Source organism: Vipera berus (assembly GCF_964194415.1).
Source record: "Vipera berus genome assembly, chromosome: 4".
Lineage (NCBI taxonomy): Eukaryota > Metazoa > Chordata > Lepidosauria > Squamata > Viperidae > Vipera > Vipera berus.
In genome coordinates, this window is record NC_138206.1 from 15,577,901 (window position 1) to 15,602,379 (window position 24,479).

A 24,479-nucleotide genomic window follows, 5' to 3' on the forward strand; every position below is an offset into this window, starting at 1 on the left:
AATAGAAGGTATAAAAGAAGATATAAATCTAACAACTAAATTAATAAACCAAGTGCGCTCCCCACTTTGATTTTTACTGCTCAAGGACTCTGAGCCTAAGAGCTAATCTCCAAAGCGAAGTCTTTTTTTTCCCTATAGGCAACTGGACTTTCTTGGGTTTTTTTCCTTTGAAAACATTTTGCTTCTCATCCAAGAAGTTCTCCAGGCTTCTTGGGTGAAAAGTGAAAGATTTTCAAAGGAAACAACTAGGAACGTCCCATTGCTTTATTTTAAAAAAAGCACCTTTGGGACAACCATGACCTGGATGGCTGAGAATCTCCATAGACATACAGGTGGCTTATTTGTAGATAAGACAATCGTCTCCAATGATAGATTATAAAATAAGGACATTTTCCTCCCTACAATTTGCCCACTTTAATTGCTTGTGCCAGTCTTTTGAAGTAAGTGGCCATTCTTCCTGTTTTCAATATATTTGTTTTTAAATCATTTAGACTGAACACACAAACAGCCTATTTTATTGTAGGGTACAAGTGAGGTGATTAGGCATTGTTGCCCCCCCCCAAAAAAAGAGGGGTATCATTATACATACTTCAGGTGGAGGTGAGGGAAAGACTTTGTGGAACTGGCATGATAGAAAGAGAGGGAAATTATCATTTATATTGTATTGTATTTTGTTAAACAATGTGCATTTACATCATTTATTTTCATCCAAGCCGAGTACATAGTAGATAATTGTAACTAAAATTAGTTACAAATATATCACTGCTGATGCTAACCTTTCTCCTTTCCTGTAATTTTAATATATTTTTATTAGTTTATTTGCCAAAAGTCTAAAGAAAAAGAATATTTTTAAAATGCATCATAATATATGCAGTTCAATTACAACTGCAAAGTAGATCCATCTTTTTTGCCACATTCCAAGTCTGATATTCCCACAATTTTTGTGAGATCAACAAATTCCTTTTGGTACATAATTTAGCATTACATTCTAGAACTAAGAAGAAATTTCCTGACAGTCAGAACAATTAATCAGGGGAACAACCTGCCTCCAGAAGCTATGAATGCTCCAAAACTGGAAGTTTTTAAGAAGAAACCGGACAGCCGTTTGTCTGAAATGCTATAAGGTTTCCTGCCTGAGCGGGAGATTGTAGCAGATGACCTCTAAGGTCCCTTCCAATTCTAATCATCATCATCATCATCATCATCATCATCATCATCATCATCATCATCATCATCATCTTTTTAGTACTAAATTGATAAAAAAGCAATATTGAACCAAAATGGAACCACTTACAATAGTAGTGGTAATAGTAATAGTAATAGCAGTAACAGGACCAAGTTATTTGTGCAAAAGAAAAAATAAGGTCTCTCTAAAGCTGCCTGGAGAATACATTTCCAATGCTCTCTCAATGATCTGTAACTCATACAAAGCAGATATTTCAATGAGCAATAGATTAAATTGTACTCCTTTAGTGACTGTGTCTGGCCTCCATGACCTCATTTTACTTCATCTTTGTTTTTTAAACTAGTGATGTTAGGTCATTTTGGAAGCAAAACTGTTGTTTTCTCACTGAGTTGTGGACCATCCCTTACTTTCATCTGATTCATAAAAGAACAATATCCATCTGTGTGTGTTCTAGTAAATAAGAACACTAAGATAGAAAAGTTAGTGAGTTACACTGGACAAGCAGTGGTCAATTCAACTCAGACAGCTTTATGGTTTATCAAAATATGTCTGATGTACTTTGACCCTGTTATGTGTGTACTTCTTTGGAGAAGTCAGTGATGCTAGGAATGTTTAGTGGAACAAGAAGGGGCAAGCAAAGATCACACTGGCTTGATAACATCAAAATTGATACAAAGATGAACATTCAACAATGGCAAGAAGCTGTGCTTGACAAGGTAGCATGGACAGCACTTGCCTATAAAGTTGCCAAGAATCAGACATCACTGAACTATTAAAACAACAAAAAGATAGAAAAGTTAATTAGAATATTTATATCATTAATAGAAGGAGATATAGAGGAGCAAGGACAAGAGTTGGACTGAATTACAATGGGAAAGGTGGGTCAAAAGAAATGATGGGGAAAGGTATTGATTATGTTTATTATTAGCCTTGGTGGAGCAGTGGGCTAATGCCTCCTTAAGTAACACCAGCTGCCTGCAATTAGTGCAGGTTCGAGTCCCACCAGGCTCAAGGTTGACTCAGCCTTCCATCCTTCCGAGGTAGGTAAAATGAGGACCCAGATTGTTGGGGGCAATTAAGCTGACTTTGTAATAATGCCACTTGGGGGCCCCCGAAAGCCCTAATAAGCAGGCATATACATAGAATGAAGGCTATTGCTAAGCACATTGATTTGTGCTTAGATTGTAAGCCGCCCTGAGTCTTCGGAGAAGGGCGGGATATAAATGGGATTAAAATAAAAATAAATAAATAAATAAATGTTATTCTCTTACTAAATGCAGATAACAAGTAGCAATGGTGGTGCTTTGAAATTTCCAGTCCTAGCATTTAGAACAGTGCAGATCTCAATTCTCCACCAAGTTGTCTAGAAATTATTTGTATGCCAAACATGTCAACTCTTAGTATACACTAGTAGGAATGGAAATGACACCTATCTGAAATGCTGCCATTTAGTTTAGATGGATCAATTGTCTAACATGATATAAGACAGTTGTGTATGACAATGTGTGAAATATTCATTTGTACTGTGAAATAAAATAATCAGTCAAACAGTGAAAAGTTGCAAATCATATTTCAATGTAGTGGGACCCCTAGTGATCCAGCAAATACATCTTTTCTTATAATAAAATGTATATTATATGTGTCTGAATTTGTGTGTGTGTGTGTGTGTGTGTGTGTGTGTGTGTGTACCACATCAAGAACTTATTATACTTAGTTTTAGAAACAGGAAAAGGTCAATTTTCTGTCAAGAAAATTATTAGTGACATGCCTCCAGAGACTGTATGTAAGACAAACCTAAGAAACAACTTCATATTTTGAATCTTATGTAAACATATAATTACATTAATGCAGTGTATTTTTCTACTTTGCATTTCTTTTCCAATTGAAATAGCCAGAAATAATTTATTTGGAAGGATTTTTTTTCATATTTCATAAAAAAAGTGGTGTTGTTTAGCATAAAAGGGAAAGGAAGAGAAATCTGTACAAATAGTAATATTGAAAGTTTTCTTCTCAATTAAAATGAAAAATTGCTCCAATGGCAGAAGAACAAGAAAATAAACAATAAAATGTGCCATGAGGCTATGCAAGAATTAAAACATAACTCTTTTTTTAAAAAAAATCTTGAACCTGAACCATTGTATACCGTTCAGATAATCAGAAAACAGACCATGGTTTCAACTGTCTTTTAAAAGTAGATTTTATGGCAGCTAGATTAGTACCTCCAGCTCATCAACACCAAGATGGTCCTACTCTAATTTAGGATAGTGTGAGACATATCCATAGCTAGGATCATAAGCAAGATCTCTCCAGAACAGGAATTTGACAGAATTAGGCTTTTCAAATATTTTTAAAATAATGTTCAGAGCTTTATAGTCTAATATAAATTCCATGAATCATAAATGTTCTCAACAAAGATCCATGGCACAGATTTTCCAATGGAGCCAATATTGCAAACATTTGTATAGTTTATTGGTTAAGTTGCAGTATCCTTTATATAACACTCAAAAGCTTTATTCAGGATACAGGTTAGATGCAAAGCTTCCTTACGTCTCTTTGTATCTCTTTCAACTGTACACACAATGACTTTTTACAGGGGGATGGGAATCAATAAGTGAGAAATTGTAAAAGAGCTATTAGATATCTGTTATAAATGGGTATATCACCTAATGGCTTTGGGCTGACACATTTCTGCATCCTCTAAGAAATAATAAAAATGTCACATGGAATAGCTCTATTTACTAATTGTAATTAGCCAGAATACATTGATTTGGAAAGGAATAGATATTTTTTTCCTGTTTTACATTTGAAAGAGTGAAAAGTGATTATTATTTTTTTTAGCATAAGAAAAAAAGGAAGAAGGGAAAATAACTCTGTATGGACACTCATATTGAAAACATTCTCCTTGTGAATCAAAATTGTTATCTTATGTTAACAGATCTGGGGAATTTCAGTGGACGAACAAGAAGTGCTGTGTCAGTGAGAGAAGGACAAGGTGTGGTACTAATATGCTCTCCTCCACTCCACTCACCAGGTAAGGTTGGCTGAATGTTATATTGACAGCAACTCTGTGGCTTATAATTTTCAGCCATGATCTCAAGGGTGGATCAGTAAATGCTTTGATACCTGAGCTATCAAAAGAATAATTAAAGTCTGGGTCTCGTAAAAGCCTCTGAACCGGAGTTAGCATTTTTGAAATAAGGTTAAACTAATCCATTTTGCTCAGTGAATGGAAACGGCAGGAGAAAGGAGTCATCCAAGGAGTTTCTCTCACCCCGCCCCAGTTTCAGAGCTCTTCTAAATGTCACTGCTGAGAGAGAATTTTCTCTCATTCAGATACGAGTTGTATCACGGTCCTCTTTCATGATCAAATTATGACAGTGATTATTTTATTGTTGCTGGAAGTAGCACAATTGGAATTTGCTCAGATAACCTTCCACCGTGTCCTTATATAGGTGTTGCTGCGGAGAACGGAGCTCATGCCTCAGCTTCTCATGAATCATACAAAAAACACAGATGGAGCCTTCATGCCCTCAAAGCTGCCATCTTGGACTTACATACCTAATACATCTTCTTCTGCCTGTTTCCCTCCCACCCAAAGTCGTCCAGCCAGATTTCATACCTAAGGCTGGACTAGAACTCACAGTCTCCTGCTTTCTAACCAGGTACCTTAGCCATTAGACCAAACTGGCTCTCCCTGGAACCTTATCTTGGGTAGATATACTGACTACAATTGTGACAGAGTTTTACAGTTTTGTGACAGAGTTTTATAGTTTTAAAGGATCCTTGATCGAGCCAGTATGGACATTTATCCCCAAATTGAATATTTCTCATAAATGTCAGGAACATTAAGCTCTACAGATTAATATGTAAAAGAGCAAAAGAATGAAAACATTCATTGATTTTTTGTGTGTGCACATAACTGCTTTAAAAAAAGGAATAACATCCTGCTTCTGAAAATGAAGCACCCATGTTGATTTATTTTATGTCACTTCCGAAGCTTCCTTTGGCAATTCAGGAGCTGAAAGAGACATAATAATAAAGAAAAAGAAGAAAAGAAAAGAAGAAATAGGGGTGACATGATAGCAGTATTTCAGTATTTGAGAGGCTGCCACAAAGAAAAGGGGGTCAAATTATTCTCCAAAGCACCATGGAGCTCCAACAATGGTTGGAAACTAATCAAAAAGAGAAGCAAACTGGAATTAAGGAGAAAGTTCCTAACACTGAGGACAATTAACCAGTGGAACAGCTTGCCTTCAAGAAATCATGGGTGCTCCATCACTGGAGGTTTTTAATAATAGACTGGACAGTCACTTGTCTAAAATGGTATAGGTTCTTCTGCATAAGCGGAGGGCTGGACTATTCTAATACAGTGCTCTGCAAGCTTCTTCCTTTTTCCACATAAGGCAGTGACTGGACTTACTATTTGTTTCTCTGTTTCTTATAATGAACATTTCACTGATTCGTCTAAAATATGACAGGCACATTCTATTATTGCAATTGAACTACTGAAGGGAATTATCATCATATTATAATAATTCCTTGGGTGACTGGGATTATAGCATCTCTCGTGTGTGTCAATTTATGTAAAAAGCTGTAGCCTGCACATTTCCTCCAAGGCTCTTAAAGTGGCATACCTTGTTATTTTCAAGCGTGCCACAAAGCCAGAGTAAAATAGTGTAAACAAGTTTGCAACCAAGATAGACTTGGCAATAAATGGCAAATGTTAAAACACCAACCCGTTCATCAATTTGTTTCCTTTAAGAGGCAAAATAGAGAAGAGATCACCTTTCCATCTCTAAAGACTGCTACTGTTATATTTTTAAAAAGGCTAATAATGGAATAACCAAAGGGCACTCCCTTTGGGATCACCTGTACAAAACCCATTGCATTGTTTCTACAGTACAGGAAAAGGACAGACAGAGCTTGGGGCTGGAGACAAGAAAGGAATCAGCCTGAAGTTGTTACATTCTCACAAACATCTAAGACCAACCCCTCTTGAGAGTTCCATTAACTCTTATCTAGCACCAATTTAGTGCTGATCATTAGTTGACTAGATTCTTGTGTATAGTCATGAACAGTTAAATCAGCTTAACTGGAACTTAATGTGTGGTCCTGATTCTCTGAATCTGACAGTTTGCAGTAGCTGGAAAGTTCTATCCAGCATGTTTTGTTACATACTATATGATACAGCTTAGCCTCCACCTATTTTATTTTTCTCTCTTGTTTTCCTGCTTTTTTATCCCGCTTTTCCAGTTAACTTTTTATGTCTTTTTTATTTATTTTTTTGTTTATTTGTATATGCCACCCATCTCACCATCAAGCGTCTCTGTGCTTATTTTTAACAATAAGATTAAAAAAACCACAATATAAAATACTAGAACAATAAACATTAACATTAAAATAACTAAGGAAAGAAGTGATATACAAGGAGAATCTTCTCTTAATCAGTTAACTACCTCCTGTATGAAACACCCCATTGGGGCACCAGGCCAATTGGCAGAGCCAGGTTTTTAGGCCCTTTTGGAAGGCCAAGGGGGTGGGGCAGATCTCACCTCAGGGGGCATGATATTCCAGAGGGCAGGAACCATGGTAAAAGGCTCTTCTCCAGGACCTAGCCAGCCAGAATTCCTTGACTGACAGGGACCATGGCATGCCCCTTCTGCCAACACAAGTGGGATGAGCCATTCACATTGGGGTGAGAAGCAGTACTAGTATTCTACTTTAGCAATATAGGCAATGAGAGCAGAATCTTGAAAGCTTCCCAGTGTTTTTATCAGCAGTTACTGCTTATTTTCTCAAAGATCATCTCTGGAGGGTTTTTTTTTTACACTTCCACTGTATGCAATCTAACTCAGTAAAGCAAGTGAACCATTAAGAAGGACATCTAATCCTCGACCTTGTCTAGAATTAAATGCTAAGCAGGATTAAGTTTGGATAAGATTTTACCAGTGAATTTCAAGATTGTAGATTAGATTATTGTAATCCCTGAAGACAATGGGTTCTTCAATATATTTTCATGTATATTTACAGTATTTTCAGATGTTCCCATTTTTCCCTTTGGACAACATGAGTTACTCTCATCAATATGATAATTAACAATCTTCCAGTACTGATAGTTTGTCTATTTCTAGCCTCAGATCTCCAAGCATTGTGAATATTAATTTCTGAGCTGCTCATTAGCAAGCTAATCACTTGCAAGGTTAGCAAAGTTCTTACACCATTGCATGAGGACTTTGACAGGTATCCCATCACATTTGGAATTTTCTTGCAAATAAGCATACCAATCATTCTGATGACTCTAGATGGGAACACAAATATCTCATCTGGTTAAATCGATTATCATTTGTAATAGCAATTGAAGCCAATGCCTCAGTAAAGACCACAGATGACTGAATGCCCATTTTTGTAATTTGAGAATTTCAGCAGAAAGCCTGTGTAGAGAAGCAAAATGAGCAAGACGAAGGATGGAGAGACACAATGTAAGGCCCCTACCATAGGAATATCCATGTAATATTTGCAACATATTAAAAACAATAATGACAGCTGTCACAGGCCGCTTTACGCGGCCGCACTGACAGCTGTCAAAAGAGCGCACATGCGCAGTCTTACCCGCGGCCTACTAGTCTAACACGCGGCCGTTTGACAGCTGTCAAACGCCGCGCATGCGCACTGGCCGCAAGCTGTCAAAACCGCGGACTACCTACAGCGGCAGCCGCGAACTGTCAAAACTGACGCATGCACCCTGACAGCGGCAAGCTGTCAAAACACCGCCCGCCCGCCAAAACCAGCTGACGGGATTCCCCCCAGCTAACGCGCTTGCGCTGTCGCTGGGGAGAATGTCAAACTGCCAGCTGACCCATTGGTACGGTCCCTCGGCAGGAAGAATTCCCGCAGCTGATTTGCTGTCGTATTCTGACAGCTGCCTATATAAGGCGTGTTTGTACTGTTCTGTTTGCCCAGGCTGAGCTAATAAAGTTTGTTGCCTGAAGACGCGTCTCCCTCGTCCTTCCCTGCCGCTAATCCACCTGGCGACGAAGGTGGGATCCCGGTACTAGCTGAAGTCACGGCCCAGGAGCGTAGCTGTCCGGTCAATCGCTGAAGTCACTAGCTAAGTCACCGACCGGACAAGCTTACCATTCTGGTGCCATAGTACCGTGGACCCAACATGGCAAACCTAGGACACGTGAGGGAGTTCAACGTCCGGCACCCCGAAGGATGGGAGTCACATTGGGGCCAGGTCGAGGGGTACCTCCTCATGAACAAAATCACGGTGGACCGCCACAAGGCCGCCGCGCTCCTATGCCTCAGTGGGCCAGCAGTATATGACATCGCCGTTGGCCTTTGCAGCCCGGACCCGGTCGCCACTGTACCGTACGCTGAGCTCACAGATCGCCTCAGCAAACACTTCATGTCGAGGCGGTCAGAGCTGTATTGGCGACTCTATTTCGCCCGACGGAAGCAGCAACCCGGTGAACCATCCACCACCTTCATCGCAGCCGTCAGGCACGCCGCCCGCAAGTGCCATTTCCCCGACCTGGAGGACCGAATTCGTGATCAAGTCATCGCCGGTCTCCAAAACGTGCGCCTGCAGAGGAAGCTTGTAGCAAGGCCCACAATGGACCTCGCAGAGCTCACTCTGGAGATAATGGCGTATGAGGACAGTCATCGTGACGAACCCCAGACGTTCGGTGAAAATTCAGGCACCTCCGTCCATCAAGCCAGGGAGCTCGACCAAGGGCCACCGGAGTCCGACTCCGGGGTCGATGCAATTCTTTCCCGCTTCAATCGGATGGTCGCCGGCCGGGAAGGGAACCGCAACCAAGACCGTCAGACAGCCCCCAACACGAAGAAAGCGCAGTCCAGCACCAGGGCGAAGTGTGCGAGCTGTGGCGGAGGCCATGCAAGGGCCACCTGCAGGTTTAGGAATGCGAAGTGCCACGGCTGTGGCAAGACCGGCCACATCCGCTCAGTTTGTCGCAGCCTAAACCGGGAGACCCTCCACGACCTTGACGAGATCCCCGCAGGTAGGACTGCCCTTCCCCGCCCTCCCCAGGGGGTTGTAGGGTCCGTATTTTCCCTAACCAAATCAACCGCAAACAGCATCCCCAGGGCCAAAGTCAGAGCGTGGGTCAAAATCCAGGGAATTCCCTGCGAAATGGAGGTCGACTCAGGATCCTCCGTTTCCATCCTGTCAGGGGACACTCTCCAGAGAATAGCTAGCAAAACCAATCACCGCATCCCCATCCAACCTTCCAAGGTTATGCTGGCAGATTTCCAGGGCGCACAAATAGATTTAAAGGGACAGGCCACCCTGAAGGTTGATTTTAAAAAAATTTCAGGACACTTAACAGCCCAAATAACTAAACAACCCAGAACCAGCCTCATCGGATTAGACTGGTTCGAGGCATTAGGCATTCGCCTCGAAGGGACCAACCGTATTCACACCCATTCCCTAGAAAATATCTGCAAAAATTTTGCAGATGTTTTTGATGGCTCGCTGGGTAAATACAACGGAGCCCCCATAGACCTCAAGTTCAAACCGGAGATAGGACCAATTAGAATAAAAGCTAGGAAAGTCCCTTTCGCCTTAAAACAAAAAATTGACAAAGAGCTAGACCACTTACTCAAGCTAGGAGTCCTAGAACCCACTGACAGCGGAACTTGGGAAACCCCTATCGTGACGCCTGTCAAACCAAATGGGGAAGTGAGAATATGCGCAGATTATAAAGCAACCCTGAACCGCGCGCTCAATCCCCATGCATACCCAGTCCCATCAGTAAGGGATGTTCTCTCTGAAATTGGCTCCGGCTCCATTTTTGCCAAATTGGACCTAGCACATGCTTTCCTGCAACTTCCAGTAACCAGGGAAACAGCTGACGCCCAGACCATAGTAACTCACAGGGGGGCGTTCAAAGTGAACCGCCTCCAATTTGGCATCTCCGTGGCACCTGGAATATTCCAGGAAGTCATGGAACGAACCCTCAAAGGCATCCCCGGAGTCTGCCCGTACTTTGATGACGTCCTCATCGCGGGCGACTCCACCCACTCACTAGCAACCAGGCTGCACGAAGTCCTCACAAGGTTCTGGGCAGCCGGTTTAAAACTAAAACGTGAAAAATGCTCAATAGGAGTTCCCTCCACAGACTTCCTAGGATATAGAATAGACGGCAAAGGCATTCACCCCACCAATGCAAAAATTCAAGCAATCAAAGCCGCACCCCCCCCCAAAAAAATAAAACGGAGCTTCAGGCATTCCTTGGGCTCCTTAACATTTACCACTCCTTTTTGCCTGGAAAAGCCACTATAGCAGAGCCCCTTCATAGGTTTTTAGACAAAGGAGCACCCTGGCAGTGGACCTCAGTGCACAATGACAGTTTCAAACAGCTGAAACAATAGCTCTCTAGCGATACCACCATATCGCATTACAACGAAACCAAACCTTTATGCATCGCCTGCGATGCTTCGCCTTATGGCATTGGGGCAGTCCTCAGCCACTCCCTCAACGATGGCACGCAAGATCCAATTGCATATTACTCCAGGACCCTTTCTAAACCCGAGCGCAACTATGCACAAATAGATAAGGAAGCCCTGGCCATAGTAGCTGGAATTAAAAAATTCCATGATTATCTCTACGGCAGACCTTTTACAATCTACACGGATCACAAACCTCTCCTGGGCATATTCACACGGGACCGCCAAACCCCCCAAATTTTGTCCCCGTGTATGCTGCGCTGGACCACATTTCTATCCGCATACTCTTATCAGTTAGTTTACAAGCCAGGGAAGGAGATGTCCCACGCCGATGGCCTCAGCAGGCTCCCTCTACCTCAAATCGATACAGACCCAGCCCCAGCTGGCCAAGTCCTGGCCATACAAGAACTTTCAGAATGCCCAGTAACAGCAAAAGACATCGCGCACGCCACAAGTAAGGATCCCACCCTCAGTAGGGTACTTTCCTGGGTTACATCTGGATGGCAATCTTCCTGCCCCTGCCCCCCCATCCAACCATATTTTGCAAAGCGCCATGAGCTCTCTACCCATTTAGGCTGCATCCTCTGGGGATGCAGAGTGATAGTCCCACCATGCCACAGAACAAAGGTTCTCCAAACACTTCACGACGGCCACCCGGGCATCACTAAAATGAAGGCTCTGGCACGCAGTTATGTTTGGTGGCCATCCCTAGATGGGGACATAGAACAGCATGTAGCCGGCTGCTATCTCTGCCAGCAAAGCAGACCCGCCCCACCCCACGCCCCAGTACACAAGTGGGAAATCACAACCAACCCCTGGTCCCGCATCCACCTCGATTTTGCCGTCCCGTTCCAGGGTCAGACCTTCTTGGTTATCGTAGATAGCTACTCTAAATGGGTGGAGGTTCTCCCGGTTTCAAGCACCACCACAAGTGCCACCATACAAGCCTTAAGGGGAGTTTTTGCAACCCATGGTCTTCCAGACGTAATAATCACTGACAACGGGCCTCAATTTACCTCCCGTGATTTTCAGATCTTCACGAGGAGCAACTGTATTAGGCACGCGACATCGGCCCCATTCCACCCGTCCAGCAATGGCCTCGCAGAGGTCATGGTGAAGACCACCAAGGACTCTCTCCGCAGACTGGTCGTCGGGAACTGGCACCGTCGACTCGCCCGCTTCCTTCTCGCACACCACACCACTCCCGTGTCCACCACCGGGAAATCCCCTGCAGAACTCAGATGGGGCCACCGGCTGGTAACTCGCCTTGACAGACTGCAACCTGACAGGCCAGCAGCAGAAAAACCAAACGCTCTGCCACACAAAACATTTACTCAGGGACAAAATGTCTGGGCCCGAAATTATGGGGGAAGGGATAAATGGACCCAGGGGGTAGTTCTCGATCAAACCGGCCCCTTGTCTTACACCATCAACGCTGGCGGGGGACTCACACTGCGCAGACATGCCGACCAACTTCGACCCAGAGCACCCACCAACACCACACCAGAAACAGCAACGGAAAATCCCGAACCCCCCAGCACCATTTGCCCAGAAGACATCCCTACTCCCACCGATCTCCAACCCATCACCCCCGAGGAGGCCCCCGCGACAGAAGAAAAACTTTCACCATGCAGATCCACTCGACCGAAGAGGCCTCCAGCATACCTGACGGATTTTGAATGGGCCGGAAGTTCGCCAACGCGCTCCAACACCAGTTAAAACTTAGTTCAAGTTAATTGTTCATACCAAGGGGGGGGGAAAGGGGTGCAACATATTAAAAACAATAATGACAGCTGTCACAGGCCGCTTTACGCGGCCGCACTGACAGCTGTCAAAAGAGCGCACATGCGCAGTCTTACCCGCGGCCTACTAGTCTAACACGCGGCCATTTGACAGCTGTCAAACGCCGCGCATGCGCACTGGCCGCAAGCTGTCAAAACCGCGGACTACCTACAGCGGCAGCCGCGAACTGTCAAAACTGACGCATGCGCCCTGACAGCGGCAAGCTGTCAAAACACCGCCCGCCCGCCAAAACCAGCTGACGGGATTTCCCCCCAGCTAACGCGCTTGCGCTGTCGCTGGGGAGAATGTCAAACTGCCAGCTGACCCATTGGTACGGTCCCTCGGCGGGAAGAATTCCCGCAGCTGATTTGCTGTCGTATTCTGACAGCTGCCTATATAAGGCGTGTTTGTACTGTTCTGTTTGCCCGGGCTGAGCTAATAAAGTTTGTTGCCTGAAGACGCGTCTCCCTCGTCCTTCCCTGCCGCTAATCCAATATTGACACATGATGCTCCATCTATTGTTTTGCTGATGTCAGTGCTCTAGCACAGGGGTATCAAACTGCCGGCCCGTGGGCCAGATGCTTCATGCCAAAACTGTGCCCACCCCATTGCCGGCGATAGAAAAAAATACATCACATGATGTTGCAAGTTTGACACCCCTGGTGTAGCAGAATCTGATGGGAAATTTCAACCTTGACAAATCTTTTGAATTCCTTGATTCTGTGTCAGCCCTTTAAAAAGGTTTTCTTTCCTTCAGACCAGGAGACCAATGATCACTATTATTGTTATTGTTAATCTATAGTAACAGAATCTTGCAAGTCTAAATGTGCTTTCTCTCTGTGTCCTTTGTGAACTAGAGTTTACTTACTAGAGGCACTTACTCACCTTATATTACACACAGTGGTGGGATTCAGCCAGTTCACACCACTTCAGCAGAACCAGTAGCTAATTTTTTGTTGCCCAGCCCAAAATGGACTTCTGGAAGTGCCATCCACACAGAGAACCAGTTGTTCACATATTTGAATCCCACCACTGATTACACATTACATTCTTATCCTCTGATTCAGGGCCTTTTATCTGACCATTTTCTTGGTAGCCGTTCTTCCTCCTGTCCTCAGGGCCATTTCTTCTGCCTGCAGTACCTTGCAAGTATTAGTAATATTGTTTCCTATTCAGAATTCCTGGCTATCAACTCCTGGGACTCCACTTTTGCCTGGCATACCTGGCAAAATGACATCCCATATTTGTGAGCATATGACTAGTTTGATTATAGCACTGCATCATTAAACTGAATAGAATTGTGAAAATTTATCAGACTGCCCATGAAGAGACAAATTGCATACTATATGGATATTTGCAGATTATTTAATATATATCAGGATGCTATATGGAAACAAATAAGTAAATTAAAAGGAAACAGTGGTGATGCATTGTCTCTTTGGCTGAAGTGTATTCCTAGAAAGTGAACATCAAATATTTCACTTGCTGCTATAGCTAAGAGTTTGAAGAGGAACTGTAATCAGAGGATGCAGTCCTGGACTCAAAATAAGACAACAGATGGCTATGCATGATCACTAAATAACAATTATTTGACAAGAGGAAGATAAATGGGAGCAGGTTGCTGTTTTCCCAGTAGCTCCACATGATATGTAGGATAACAGAGACTCAGCTGCATTTTATGTATATGTAAGATCAAGTGAGAATGTCAGATTTTGCTCAGCAAGGAACTGTATGAATAATAACTGGATAAGAGTGATGCTGATAGTGATTTATTAGTCTAACACATGGCTAAACAGAAATATTGGCATCATTAGGCAGCTGATTAACTTTTGATAAATTGGGTTGTCTGACTTTCCTGCCTATGTTCCCAATTATTTTAATTGTCTCATACACCTCTCCACTTAGAAAAAGTTCCAAAAAAAAATATCTCAAGTTTTGGGCCCCAGTTTTTCATAACTGGAAGTGTTCTGTAGTTGAAGGGCACCTGAGACACTGAATGTCCAGCTTTTTCATATCTTATATGTTCACAACATATTTAACTTGCTTATTGAATTACTACATATTAAACTACTGTAATTAAGCTGGCTGGCTGACTGGCTGGCTGGCTTACAGCACACTAACACACACACACACACCACAAGGGGTCAAGGTTAATATTAACCAAGCACAATATTTTTATCTGAGTACTGCCATTTGGTCTTTTGCTGATCTGATTAACCACTCTGTATGCTCTGCAGAATATTCTTCAGTGAGGGCAGCTTTGTTTTCATATTCAACCATTTGTTGAAGGACAGAATGACAAATAGAGTGGCTCAATTCCAGCTTACTATACAAATGTGAGATCATCTATGGAGACCAACCTTTTCATCTATGGAGACCAACCTTTTCAAAATGTGGCATCTAGGTTTGCATTCATTGTTGTTAAAATATCTATCTTATATCCTTAGGGTTACCAAAACTCATGAGGTTGATAGTGTTTTGTTCTACCCTATTTTCAATCTCTTTCTGGATGACAGAAATGTGTCCAACTTAGATTTATGGTTTGTATACTTACCATCCTTTGAACTAGGTTAGCAAATGATTCTGTGTTAGTCACAAAGCCATTCAGTTTATAAGTGCAGGATCAGCTTTTGTCACGAGTCTACCACTTTAACTCATCTTTGGTAGCTTTGTGCAAAGCAGCAAGAGAGAAAGAAATTCCGAAGATTTATCACAGTAATTAAACTTGAATAAAGGCAAAGACACAGTTTGTGGGTTTATTCAGGCAGGTATGTATGTGATAGATCAAGAACAACGAAGAGCTCAAAAGGAAGCAATTTCATTTCTAGGTAATAAATAGATGGTATCATCTTCTCCTATGTGGAATATTCCAGTGCAACAAATAAATTGCTTTCATTAAAGACTTGCATGGAGGATTAATGAATATTGATAATAAGCTGTATGTGAAAATATACCATTTACTGTACACAGAAGGGGGGAATATGGATATATGGGGCATAAGAAAAAATGTTATCCTTTAACTTCTACTGTAGGTGTCTGCCTACAATATGAAGTGCATACCAACATTTTTCAGAGTCATAAAAATAAATGTTTTTCACAAAGATAATCTGCATTTTGCATCAAAAAGAGCTGGGCTTCTAATTTATTGTACTGTAGTTCGAGGCATGGTGATGGACAAAGGTTCACACACATTTCTCCCTTCCAGTAGGAACCTTATACAGCTGATCAATCACTTTCTAAATTTCAGCAGATCTTTATATCCCAATGCTTCCAAAACAAAGCTAAAGGCCTTTGACATTGTAGCCAGTTCAGATACCAGCAGGAAGGAACTCCACTGGACCACTGCTCTTGTTGTGTGAACATACAGATATGACCACAACTGAGCCCAAAATTTCCATTGCTTCACAGGGCTTTACAGCCCTCCCTAAGCAGTTTACAGAGTCAGCACATTACCCCCAACAATCTGGGTCCTCACTTTACTAGCCTCAAAAATATGGAAGGCTGAATCACCCCTGAGCTGGTGAGGATCAAACTCCTGGCAGGGCAAATGCAGATTAGCCTGAAAAACTACATTCTAACCACTGTGCCACTCTATCTCTACAAGTGAGTTGTGGCCCATTTTATGATCTTTTATGAGTACCTCTTGAGCTAACAAGAGCGTGCACAGAAAAAGAGGATACTGAGAGTAGTCAAGTTTACGCAGCAACCACAAGGTTTACTTGTGGAATAATACAATAGCACAGTACCATATAAAACAGTCCAGGTCATACACGAGTAGAGATGATAGCAAATAACAATAGTCCAAGGAGTATCCAATTCAGAGTCTCCTTACCAATCCATAAGTCAAAACACAGTTCTTCAGGTTTAGCAAACAGTAGCAAACCCACAAACCACAATAATCAGCAAGTAACAGCAAAACGTTACAGAGAGAATAACAGAGAGAGAGAAGCTATGTCTCTAGCTCCCTCTTATGGCCGTTGGAAAAACAGCGTTGGCCAATCATCACATTTAAAGTGATACAATACAGTTTCTATTACAACACCACAATCATAGTTTATACATATTGCCAACCCAACCAGTTAGACCATAGTCATCCACCTAACAGAGTTGCTAAGCAAATCTGGCCTCCCCCATTGACTTTGCTTGTTAGAAGCCAGCTGGGAAGATTACAAATGGTGATCACATAACCGCAGAACAGTGCAATTGTCATAAATACATGCTTGTTGACAAAGATTGTTCACATGACTTTGGGCGGATGCTGCAACAGTCATAAGCGTGAAAATGGATACCATCACTTTTTTCAGTGCCATTGTAACTTCAAATGATCACTAAACAAATGGTTGTAAGTTGGGAACTATCTGTACTTCTAACCACTAAATGTGTAGGTGATAACTTAGATTTGCCTCCTCAACAAGGAATTTTGCAAGTGCCTATTGTGAAATCTGCATAATTTCATTGTGATTTGTTCTGGAAAAGGCACTTTTCCTCACTTCAAAGTCTCCACTTCAACTCTTAATTGTCACATACTATGAGGATGCTGAGGAGTGATTGAAAACATAGCAAACTGGAGTAATTTGCTCACTCTCTTTACTTTACAAAGTAAGGAACTCCTTGTTTCCTAAAGCAGACTTGATGTGGTTCCTTGATTGAATTTTCATCACTGTAGAATTGCAGAACTTCATTACTATAGAACTTCAGAAAGTTCTACAACTTGGGTGTTTAAGTTCAGTCAGAATTCTGTAGTAAATCTAAGACAAACACATCATCTGCCTGGCACATGTTGAATTTTTATTTCCTGATCTGTTTTTCAGGTGACCAGAACTTCTGTTTCATATGGAGTATTAAGGTGCTTAAAATGATGGTATTTGCCTTCCTTATAAGACCAGTCTACAGATAGAATTAAATCAGCTTTTTTAAATGAAAGACAAATTCAGAAATTATCATTTAATTTAGAAATAATGTTCAATATAAGAATTAAATGATACCATTCATCAATCTGAATTTTTAATAATACCTCTTTAAATTACAGTATCTTCTTAAAATACCTTCTTAAATGTCTTCTCTTCTATTAAGGAATACCTTATTAAAGTAGCAGAGCAAGATTACTTACAAACTGCCTGAGGAGAAAGGAAGTTTTCACTAAATAGGTTATTGGTATCAGAGTCAAAAATCCAAATTGCCCTCTCAATATTTGAGGATAATTTGATTATGATTAGAGGATTTTTTTAATATAGTTATTTAACATAAATACTTAAGAAAAGCTCAATTGGATAAAAAGATTTTGGGCTGAAGTGAATTTTGAATTTTGGCAAATACTTACAACTCCTTCATGTATATGTGATGGATGAATGACTTGGTCAATATTTCCTTGTTCACATAAGATCAACTAAAATATAGTTTGCATATAGAATGGAACAGACATCATAGATCATAAACCATACAAAGTTTTCATATCACTCAAAGCTCTTTTTTTCACATCCTGGTCTTTCAGTATTGGATTATCAAAGAATGACATCAAGTGGTGATGTGCATGGATGTGTAAAAAAACACCCATAATCATCCAAAAAATGTTGGAATAGAATGCCATCTCCAATGAAATAAGTAACATCAAATACATTATGCAGAATTTTCAAAGATATGCCTGCAGGGATTGGAGATAACTATTGTTTCATGTGTTTATATTTTATGTTTTGCTATTTCAGTTCTACAACTTGATCCATTGAGTTCTTCTCAATGGTCAATAATAAATACTTTCAATATTAGACAAAATCAACTTCAAGAATTAATTGTATTTGTTATAATAATTATGAAGTTTGAATCTTTAAATTATCAGTAAGCTCCATTTTGTATTTTGTGTGCATTTCCATGTCATTGCCATGCAACAAATATAAATTCAGAATCAAGACATACAGTTTTGTCTTAATTTTAGCACCACGCAGAATTTGCTAACACAAACATTATGTGGCATCTCTGACTCATTGAAATATATTGATTCAACTTAACCATTTGAAGAACAATTTCCTCTTCCTCCTCCTCCTTCCCTAGTATTCCAAAATTCATAATCCATCTTTTTATCAGATTTTCATGAGAATAACCTGGCAAACCTACGTCAGATATTATAGTATAGCCTGGGAAATGATCTGATGGCTCCTTATAAGATTTCTCTGAAAGAGAGAAAGAGATCAAATAACAGTTTTCAAGGAATAAGAATGGATCTCCCAATTTATTTATTTATTTGTTTGTAATCAAAAGGAGGAGAAAGATGAGACTTCGTTATGGGGGAGGGAGTCAAATCAAAGAAAATTGAAACTTATTTCTAAGAAGGTCAGAGGCTATTTAGGGTGGTCCGCTCCCTTTTAAATCAACGGACGGGAGAAGACCCCTTATGAGGACGGGCTGAGGAATTTAGTAAATATCTGGTGGACAAAATTGCTCAGATTCGGGCTGGTCTGGACTCTGACTGGGCAGTATCTGACGAGAGGAAAACGATGAGTTTGGCCGAGAACATTTGGGAAGAGTTTGATCCTGTGACTCCAGATAAAGTGGACAGGATCATGGGGAAATTAAGTGTCGCCATGTGTTTGTTGGACCCGTGTCCCTCCTGGCTGGTCTAGGCCTCTCGGGAGGTTACACGAGGCTGGATCCTAGCAGTTATCAATGCCTCACTAAGTGAAGGGTACTTCCCTGCTGCCTTGAAAGAGGCGGTGGTAAGGCCCCTCCTTAAGAAACCTGCATTGCACCCAGCTATTTTAAATAACTTCCGTCCTGTCTCCAACCTTCGCTTTCTTGCAAAGGTCGTTGAGAGCGTGGTGGCATGGCAGCTCCCTTTGGTTCTGGAGGAAACTGAGTATCTGGATCTGTACCAATCGGGTTTCAGGCCCGGGTATAGCACGGAGACAGCATTGGTCATGCTGGTGAATGATTTCTGGCGGGCCCAAGATAGGGGTTATTCCTCTGTCCTGGTCCTATTAGATCTCTCAGCGGCTTTCGATACCATCGACCACGGTATCTTGCTGTGTCGTCTTGAGGGGTTGGGAGTGGGAGGCACCATTCTGCGGTGGTTCTCCTCCTACCTCTCGGGCCATTCGCAGACGGTGTTGGCAGGGGGGCAGAGGTCAACCCCTAGGCCCCTTAGTTGTGGGGTGCCTCAGGGGTCAGTACTCTCACCTCTCCTGTTCAACATCTATATGAAGCCGCTGGGAGAGATCATCCGTGGCTTCGGGGTGAGGTATCGTCAATATGCTGATGATACCCAGCTTTTTAATCTCCACCCCGAACCAACCCAGTGATGCCCTCAATGTGATGTCCTGTTGCCTGGAAGTGGTACAGATTTGGATGGGAAAGAACAGGCTCCGGCTCAACCCGGCCAAGACTGTGGCTTTACGTACCGGCATCTCGTTTAGTCCAAGAGGTTCCATCTTTGGTTATAGGAGGAGAGATGTTACCTCCCGTTGATAGAGCAGGCAATCTAGGCGTCCTCCTGGATTCACGACTCAGTTTTGAAGATCATATTGGAGTTGTGGCTAGGGGGGCATTTGCCCAGATTCACCTGGTACGCCAGTTGCACCCCTTTCTGGACCGAGATGCCCTACGCACAGTCACCCACGCACTTGTTACCTCCCGTATAGATTACTGCAATGCTCTCTACATGGGGCTGCCCTTAAAGACCACCCGGAGGCTTCAGCTGGTGCAGAGTGTGGCTGCACGGGTAGTGATGCGAGCACCCTGATACTCCCATATTACACCCCTCCTGCGTGAGCTGCATTGGTTACCGGTTGCCCTCCGAGTGAGATTTAAGGTGCTGGTACTTACCTTCATGGATTACTGCCTTGTCGTGGCGAAGGGGCTTGCGTAATTCAATGAAGCTATGAGCTATGCCGTGCAGGGCCACCCAAGACGGACAGGTCATAGCAGAGAGTTCTGACAAAACGTGATCCACTGGAGAAGGAAATGGCAACCCACTCCAGTATCTTTGCCATGAAAACCCTATGGACAGTACCAAAAGGCAAAATGATATGACGCTGGAAGATGAGCCCCTCAGGTCGGAAGGCGTCCAATATGCTACTGGGGAAGAGCAGAGGGCTAGTACTAGTAGTGCCAGAAAGAATGAAGCGACTGGGCCAAAGCCGAAAGGACGCTCAGCTGTGGATGTGTCTGGTGGTGAAAGGAAAGTCCAATGCTGTAAAGATTTTTTCTCCATAGGAACCTGGAATGTAAGATCCATGAATCAAGGAAAGCTGGACGTGGTCAAACAAGAGATGACAAGACTGAACATTGACATCTTAGGTATCAGCGAACTAAAATGGACAGGAATGGGTGAATTTAATTCAGATGACCATCAGGTATACTACTGTGGGCAAGAATCCTTCAGAAGAAATGGAGTAGCCTTCATAGTCAATAAAAGAGTAGGAAAAGCAATACTGGGATACAATCCTCAAAATGACAGAATGATCTCAGTTCGAATCCAAGGCAAACCATTCAATATCACAGTAGTCCAAGTCTATGCCCCAACCACCAGTGCTGAAGAGGATGAAATTGACCAGTTCTATGAAGCACTACAGCACCTTATAGAACTAACACCCAAAAATGATGTTCTTATCATCATGGGGGATTGGAATGCTAAAGTAGGAAGCCAAAAGATAACTGGAATAACAGGCAAGTTTGGCCTTGGAGTGCAAAATGAAGCAGGGCACAGGCTGATAGAATTCTGTCAAGAGAATGCGACGGTCATAGCAAACACTCTTTTCCAACAACCCAAGAGACGGCTCTACACATGGACATCACCAGATGGTCAACACAGAAATCAGATTGACTATATGCTCTGCAGCCAAAGATGGAGAAGCTCTATACAGTCAGTAAAAACAAGACCAGGAGCTGACTGTGGCTCAGACCATGAGCTTCTCCTTGCAAAGTTTAGGCTTAAACTGAAGAAAGTAGGGAACAGCACTAGGCCACTCAGGTATGAATTAAATCATATCCCTGTTGAATATACAGTAGAGGTGACAAATAGATTTAAGGAATTAGATCTGATAGACAGAGTGCCTGAAGAACTATGGACAGAGGTTCGAGACATTGTACAAGAGGTAGCAACCAAAACCGTCCCAAAGAAAAAGAAATGCAAGAAAGCAAAATGGCTGTCTGAGGAAGCTTTGCAAATAGCTGAGGAAAGGAGGGAAGCGAAAGGCAAGGGAGAAAAAGAAAGATACGCCCAATTGAATGCAGAATTCCAGAGAATAGCTAGAAGAGATAAGAATGCCTTCTTAAATGAACAGTGCAAAGAAATAGAAGAAAACAATAGAATAGGGAGGACCAGAGATCTTTTCAAGAAAATTGGAGAAATGAAGGGCATGTTTAATGCAAAAATGGGCATGATAAAGGACCAAAATGGCAGGGACCTAACAGAGGCAGAAGAGATTAAGAAGAGGTGGCAAAATTACACAGAAGAACTATACAAGAATGAGCTTAACGTCCCTGATAATCACAATGAGGTGGTCACTGACCTCGAGCCAGACATCCTAGAATGTGAAGTGAAGTGGGCCTTAGAAAAACTGAGCAACAACAAAGCTAGTGGAAGTGACAGTATTCCAGCTGAGCTATTCAAAATCTTAAAAGACAATGCAGTAAAAGTGCTACACTCAATTTGCCAGCAAATTTGGAAAACTCAACAGTGGCCACAGGATTGGAAAAGATCAGTTTACATTCCAATTCCAAAGAAAGGCAGTGCCAAAGAATGTTCAAACTATCGCACCATTGCACTCATTTCTCATGCTAGTAAAGTCATGCTTAAAATCCTACAAGCTAGACTTCAGCAGTATGTGGATCGAGAACTACCAGAAGTACAGGCAGGATTTCGAAGAGGCAGAGGAACTAGAGATCAAATTGCCAATATACGCTGGATCATGGAGAAAGCTAGGGAGTTCCAGAAAAACATCTACTTCTGCTTCATTGACTATGCTAAAGCCTTTGATTGTGTGGATCACAACAAACTGTGGCAAGTTCTTAAAGAGATGGGAGTACCAGACCATCTTATTTGTCTCTTGAGAAACCTATATGCGGGTCAAGAAGCAACAGTGAGAACTGGACACGGAACCACTGATTGGTTCAAAATTGGGAAAGGAGTCCGGCAAGGCTGTATACTGTCGCCCTGCCTATTTAACTTATATGCAGAGCACATCATGAGAAAGGCAGGGCTAGATGAATCAAAAGTTGGAATTAAGATTGCCGGAAGAAATATCAACAACCTAAGATACGCAGATGATACCACTCTAATGGCAGAAAGTGAAGAAGAACTAAAGAGCCTCTTGTTGCAGGTGAAGAAGGAGAGTGCAAAACTTGGGTTGAAACTTAACATTAAGAAAACCAAGATCATGGCATCTGGCCCTCTCAATTCCTGGCAAATAGATGGGGAAGAAATGGAGGTAGTGACAGATTTTATTTTCCTGGGCTCCAAGATCACTGAAGACGGGGACTGTAGCCAAGAAATTAAAAGACGCTTGCTCCTGGGGAGGAAAGCCATGGCAAATCTAGACAGCACACTAAAAAGCAGAGACATCACCCTGTCAACAAAAGTGCGTATAGTCAAGGCTATGGTCTTCCCAGTTGCAATGTATGGCAGTGAAAGTTGGACCATAAGAAAGGCTGAGCGCCAAAGAATTGAGGCCTTTGAACTGTGGTGCTGGAGAAGACTCCTGCGAGTCCCTTGGACTGCAAGGCGATCAAACCGGTCAGTCCTAGAGGAGATCAATCCTGACTGCTCTTTAGAAGGCCAGATTCTGAAGCTAAAACTCAAGTACTTTGGCCACCTAATGAGAAGGAAGGACTCACTGGAGAAGAGCCTAATGCTGGGAAAGATCGAGGGCAATAGAAGAAGGGGACGACAGAGAATGAGGTGGCTGGATGGAGTCACTGAAGCAGTAGGCGCGAGCTTAAATGGACTCCAGAAGATGGTAGAGGACAGGAAGGCCTGGAGGAATGTTGTCCATAGGGTCGCGATGGGTCGGACACGACTTCGCAGCTAACAACAACAACAACTTACCTTTAAAGCCCTACATGGCTTAGGCCCGAGATACTTGCAGGACCATCTGCTGCCGGGAATGAATTCCCATCGCCCAGTACACTCACACAGAGAAGGCCTCCTCAGGGTACCGTCGGCTAGACAATGTCGGCTGGCGACCCCCAGGGGGAGGGCCTTCTCTGTGGGAGTGCCAGCCCTGTGGAACCAGCTCCCCCATGAGCTTCGGATGGCCCAAGATCTCCAGTCCTTTCGCCACGGCCTCAAAACACTCCTTTTCCACCTGGCTGACCTGGACTGACAGAGGTTTTAATTATGTTTTTAATTTTTTAACTCTAATTTTTAATTTATTTTAATTTTAATTTTAATTTATTGTACAGAGGCCTTTAATTTTATCTTAACTTCTGTATTTATTGTAAGTTATTTTTGTTAGCCGCCCTGAGTCCTTCGGAGATAGGGCGGCATATAAGTCCCAATAATAAATAAATAAATAAATAAATAAATAAATAAATAAATAAATAAATAAATAAATAAATAAATAAATAAATAAATAAATAAATAAATAAATAAATGAAATGCCAATTCTGGTGTCATTTATTTATTTTTATTTTTATTCCATTTATATCCCGCCCTTCTCCGAAGACTCAGGGCGGCTTACAAGCTTAGCAGTAGCCTTCATTCTATGTATATGCCTGCTTATTAGGGCTTTCGCCCCCCCCCCAAGCGGCATTATTACAAAGTCAGCTTAATTGCCCCCAACAATCTGGGTCCTCATTTTACCTACCTCAGAAGGATGGAAGGCTGAGTCAACCTTGAGCCTGGTGGGATGCGAACCTGCACTAATTGCAGGCAGCTGGTGTTACTTAAGGAGGCATTAGCCCACTGCTCCACCAAGTCATCATGTCATCATGGTGCCTTAATCACTTCAACACCCAAAAGTTGTAAATAGCAGGGTTAACTGGCAGATAATGACTTCATCATAGCATTCCATGAGGATGCCAGTTTACAATTAATTTTACCCTCCATGAT

General features: G+C 42.4%; 1 protein-coding gene across 1 annotated transcript in view; it reads left to right on the forward strand.

Annotated features, from left to right (window-relative positions):
• Positions 1–24,479, forward strand: part of CNTN5 (contactin 5) — a gene marked incomplete at both ends in the record, with an annotated part of 277,925 nt that overhangs the window by 70,308 nt on the left and 183,138 nt on the right. Inside the window, one exon of the mRNA XM_081327707.1 lies at positions 4,122–4,217. Coding sequence (XP_081183833.1) covers positions 4,122–4,217 — 96 coding nt within the window. The remainder of the gene's footprint in view (positions 1–4,121; positions 4,218–24,479) is intronic.